At 42.1% G+C, this 5,529-nt stretch overlaps 1 protein-coding gene across 1 annotated transcript in view; it reads right to left on the reverse strand.

The window, feature by feature from the left end:
- Positions 1 to 3,057: 3,057 nt before the first annotated feature.
- LOC139065193 (zinc finger protein 420-like) overlaps positions 3,058 to 5,529 on the reverse strand; it is a 6,780-nt gene continuing 4,308 nt past the window's right edge. Inside the window, exon 2 of the mRNA XM_070547889.1 lies at positions 3,058 to 5,264. Within this exon, the coding sequence (XP_070403990.1) occupies positions 3,265 to 4,803 (1,539 nt within the window). The 5' untranslated portion in view covers positions 4,804 to 5,264 and the 3' untranslated portion in view covers positions 3,058 to 3,264. The remainder of the gene's footprint in view (positions 5,265 to 5,529) is intronic.

Here is a 5,529-nt window from a genome sequence, read left to right on the forward strand (position 1 = left end):
CGACCAGGAATCGAACCCCTGATCTCCCAGTCTCAGGGCGGACACTCTACTAGAGCCCTGCACGGGCCTAAAATCTGAGCCCGTGTCCGGCCCGGCCCGAGGGGGTGGAGCCCCAGCCCGACCCGGCCCGAAACGGTTTTCAGGACTCTCTGGCCCAGCCCGAGCCCAAGCCCGACGTTTTTTTTTAACCAACTAAATGAAAATAAAGTGCGTCAATCCTGACCAATGTGTTAAAAGACGTGCAGGATCCGAGCGTCGCAGAAGCGCATGCGGGAAGCTTCCTCCCACTGAAGCGAGTGTTTTCCAAACCCTGTCGCTCAGAGAGACTTGTCACTTATAAAATGTTCCCTGATTATGAAACTTTGGCTCAATAGCGCTTGTTCCTGTCTCCAATGTGCGACACATCCAGGAGCCTGTCTGAGGAGAAGCCCAGAATCTCACATCCTCTTCAGCTCATAAGCGCCTATATGATTATGCACAAGCGTGACCCAACACGGTCTCACAGTAAGACTGGGTTGGACCAGTTCAGGTTTACGCAGACAATCTTCACATAGAATTGACATACAGATATAAAATTAATTCAGTAAAATATAAAGCATTTTATTTAAATATCCATTCATTATTTTTACAAGCACAGAGAGCCGCATCAGATGGATGGAAGAGCTGCGGGTTGCCGACCCCTGCTCTAGTTCAAGATATCATTAAAATTCCAAAAGTGCTGAAAAGAATAAAAATGGGGCTTTCCGTGCATATACAATACATTACGGTAGCCACCGGGATTCCCTGTCTTGAGCGCAACGAATCACAATACAGATTCAGAGACGTGCCGAGTTTGTCATCCAAAATGCTCCGTTTTATAACTTTTGAATGGCTGATCAGATTCAAATAATTCCAACGGTTCCTAAAAGTACATAAAAGCAGCTTTCCAACGATATATAGCATGAAGCAATCAGAGTTAGAGAAAATATCGCTACGAGGGGAAATCCTGCTGTACAGCCTGATTGAAACGGAGTGCAGCGCCGCGGTGAAAGCGGATACCTATAAAATGACATGTTGAGGACGCAAACTCAATACATCTCTTTTATTGTGAGGTAATAATTTCTCCAAGTTTTGCGGTTGCGGGCGGGAGTAGACATGTACGCTGCAGGTGCGGGCGGGAGTGTAACACACACGTTGCGGTTGCAGGCGGTAATGGTCAGAAATTCAGCAGGAGCGGGATGAAGAAAACAGTCCCGCGCAGGGCTCTACTGCTGCGTTTAAGTGTTTCAAATTTTTAAATGATTTTGATTAGAAATAAAGGAGCCCGGCCCGTGTCCGAGGTAATTGCACAGTCGTTGGCCCGAAGCCCCAGGCCCTCGGGCCGGGCCGACCCGAGGGCCTGGGGCTTCAGTGCAGGGCTCTACACTCTACCACTAGCCCACTGAGAAAGGTGTATATTCTTACATATTGCACCTTTAAACATATATTGTTCGGCTTCACTGACCATCCATCTGAGGAAAAACAGCATTTTTGTGTATTTAATGTTATTTAACATAACAATTGGCATATTCATAAAGATCAAAATACTAATAAAAAACCATTTTTCTCTTTATTTGAAAATGAGATCAAACTATATATGATCACTCCACTAATGTTAACGCTGTTGTTTACACACAATTCTTTTTACGTCTGGCACAGTGACTACCAACATGTAGCTGATGTGCCAACTCCCCTAACCAGTTCTCCTGAACTACCAGCACAATCTCTGCTTCAAACTTAAGATTACGGTTTAAAAACACACGTTTATCAAGGAAATCATGAAGGAAATCTCTTTTCACAACAAACACACTGTCATTAAAAACTGTAAAGTCAGCTGCCCTACTTTTCATACCAACTTGTTGAATTGGAAAACACTTTTCACACATTATTACAAATACAGTTCTTCACAGTTGTTTATTCACGTTTTTTTAAAGCATGCAACATATTTTTAGAACTCTACACGCGAATCCAAAAACACACGCATTCTTCTCAAAATGGTCTTTGGTTTCCAAATGACACGCAAACCATCACATGAGTAAACATTTATAAGAACCAGATTAACTCTGATGTGTAAAACATTATGACCACTTCTCCAGTCATCATAACAACTTATTGTGTTCAGTGTTACACTTACTGTACTACGGCAGTGCATTAAATATTTCAGAATGTTTGTGTACAAAACTCACAAACACGTTACAAAATATACTTTAGTGTGTTTTAACACAAAACAGAGTTCATCCAAACCAACACAGAGTTGCCTATGCAGTGGTCTACATATACAAACAGAAGACTATAATTAATAGTTAAGCTAAAACAAATAAAGGAAAAAATGAATTAATAAACGACTGTGCTGCATCCGCTCGTTTTTATCTGGCCACAGCGCCTCATCCACATCACAAGCAATGTGCTCCCTGACCAAGCAGAGTAGAATTGAAAACTTGGGAGGTTGTCAGGCCAGGTCCAGACCGCCTTTTGAGGGACACTGGTATAAAGCAAGAACATTTTTAAGGCAGATGTGATCACAAGTTAAAGATCTGGGTAAAATAATGGCATGGGTTAGGAGTTTTCTCTCTCCAGATGTCTTTCCAGCCCTCTTCCCAAGTAGGTCCATCTGGAACTGAGCAGGGCCGACACGCCCACTGCTGACTGATTGGCTAACTCAAAAGCATGCCTACCATTACCAACTCCGATTGGCGGCGGGAATCAGCCTGCTGGAGGCTTCCCGCATGCGTGATTCATTATCGTTGATGCTGTGGAGTTAAGAAGCCTCTCACAAAAGCTGTTTTTTTTCTGTCCCTCACTGCTGTGAGGCGTATGCACGCGCACACACACACACATTTCTGCCAGACCCAGCAAAGCAGGATGCAATATGAAAGTCAGAAAGTGTCCAAAAGCAAGACTACTTAGGCTGCTTTTGTTTAATAATGGACAATGCGGACTTCTCTGCGCTTTTGACCCGCCCACATGTGCTTGTGACATCATAGACCACCCGTGTCTTAAATCACGTGCGCATGTGCTCAATCACATCTACATTCCTAAGGCAAGCAACAAAATGTGATGTTGTCAGCTAATTACTTTTCAAAAGCGTTTTTCTAACAGGAAGTGTGGCTAAAATAAGTTTCCACCCATGCCTTGAGCACTTTAAGGCATCTATGATATGTTGCCAAACATATTTTAATGAATACAATCTCAAGTGTGAATTTTCAAATCAGAAGGTAAAGAAAATGAATCTCATAGAAGATGAAATCAATTCTCACCTGTGTGAGTTCTTATGTGTTTAGTCAAGCAACCACTGATAGTAAAACATTTACCACAAGTTTTACATGGATATGGCTTCTCACCTGTGTGAGTTCTCATGTGTGCAGTCAAGCTACCACTGTCTCTAAAACATTTACCACAAGTTTCACATGGATATGGCTTCTCACCTGTGTGAGTTCTCATGTGTGCAGTCAAGTTACCACTTTTAGTAAAACATTTACCACAAGTTTCACATGGATATGGCTTGTCACCTGTGTGAGTTCTCATGTGTTTAGTCAAGCTACTACTGTCTCTAAAACATTTACCACAAGTTTCACATGGATATGGCTTCTCACCTGTGTGAATTCTCATGTGTTTAGTCAAGCTACTACTGATACTAAAACATTTACCACAAGTTTCACATGGATATGGCTTCTCACCTGTGTGAATTCTCATGTGTTTAGTCAAGCTACTACTGATACTAAAACATTTACCACAAGTTTCACATGGATATGGCTTCTCACCTGTGTGAGTTCTCATGTGTGCAGTCAAGTTACCACTTTTAGTAAAACATTTACCACAAGTTTTACATGGATATGGCTTCCCACCTGTGTGAGTTCTCATGTGTGCAGTCAAGCTACCACGCTGTCTAAAACATTTACCACAAGTTTTACATGGATATGGCTTCTCACCTGTGTGAGTTCTCATGTGTGCAGTCAAGCTACCACTGTCTCTAAAACATTTACCACAAGTTTCACATGGATATGGCTTCTCACCTGTGTGAGTTCTCATGTGTGCAGTCAAGTTACCACTTTTAGTAAAACATTTACCACAAGTTTCACATGGATATGGCTTGTCACCTGTGTGAGTTCTCATGTGTTTAGTCAAGACACTACTGTCTCTAAAACATTTACCACAAGTTTTACATGGATATGGCTTCCCACCTGTGTGAGTTCTCATGTGTGCAGTCAAGCTACCACGCTGTCTAAAACATTTACCACAAGTTTTACATGGATATGGCTTCTCACCTGTGTGAGTTCTCATGTGTGTAGTCAAGTTACCACTGTCTCTAAAACATTTACCACAAGTTTTACATGGATATGGCTTCTCACCTGTGTGAGTTCTCATGTGTGTAGTCAAGTTACCACTTTTAGTAAAACATTTACCACAAGTTTCACATGGATATGGCTTGTCACCTGTGTGAGTTCTCATGTGTTTAGTCAAGACACTACTGTCTCTAAAACATTTACCACAAGTTTCACATGGATATGGCTTCTCACCTGTGTGAGTTCTCATGTGTGCAGTCAAGCTACTACTGATAGTAAAACATTTACCACAAGTTTTACATGGATATGGCTTCTCACCTGTGTGAATTCTCATGTGTTTAGTCAAGTTACCACTGATAGTAAAACATTTACCACAAGTTTTACATGGAAATGGCTTCTCACCTGTGTGAGTTCTCATGTGTTCAGTCAAGCTACCACTGTCTCTAAAACATTTACCACAAGTTTCACATGGATATGGCTTCTCACCTGTGTGAGCTCTCATGTGAGTATTTAAATCAAATTTGCGACTGAAAGATTTTCCACAGAGCTTACAATAAAATGGTCTCTCACCTTTGTGAGCCCTCTTTTTTTTAAGTATTTCACCACCTACACTTTCTCTGTGTTCTTTGCTTCGCTGACGTCTTTTATTCAGTTTCAGTTCTTCACTACCGTTTGATTCTGAGTTTTCTTTTCTGCATCCACCCCAATCTTGGTTCTCAGATTCTGTAGAACTCTGACACAATGGCTGGTTCCTGTTTGGTTCTGGTTCATGACAGTCTGTTTCTTCAGAGAGAGGAGTATCTGTGAAGGTAAGATTTTTCTGGTTCAGGAGCTGCCCTTCATGTTGGAAAAGTTTTAGCTGTTCTGGTTCTTGCTGGTCTGAACAGGAGATCAACTCCTGGTTAAAGAGCTGCTGGACAGTCAAATCCTTCTCCTTTTCACAGACATGATGCTGTGGAAGATCTAGACAGGATAAGAGAAAAAAGAAAATGTTGATTAATTTGACAATTAAAAACACTTTTTTTAATCATCTAATGCAGCAGTTCCCAAACTTATTAACCCCGGGTTTCCACAGGAGCCGTCAGCAGCACGTTACTGCAGCAGCACGTCTTGCTCGCGTAAGCTGCTGCTTGGCCCTTCCCACGAGACGCGAAGCAGCAGGAGAGCAGCTGTCACCAACCGAGCACGAAGTCACACGAGTGACTTCGTCAGTAAACACAACAACAAG

Source organism: Nothobranchius furzeri, unplaced genomic scaffold (genome assembly GCF_043380555.1).
Source record: "Nothobranchius furzeri strain GRZ-AD unplaced genomic scaffold, NfurGRZ-RIMD1 Scf099, whole genome shotgun sequence".
Classification (NCBI taxonomy): domain Eukaryota; kingdom Metazoa; phylum Chordata; class Actinopteri; order Cyprinodontiformes; family Nothobranchiidae; genus Nothobranchius; species Nothobranchius furzeri.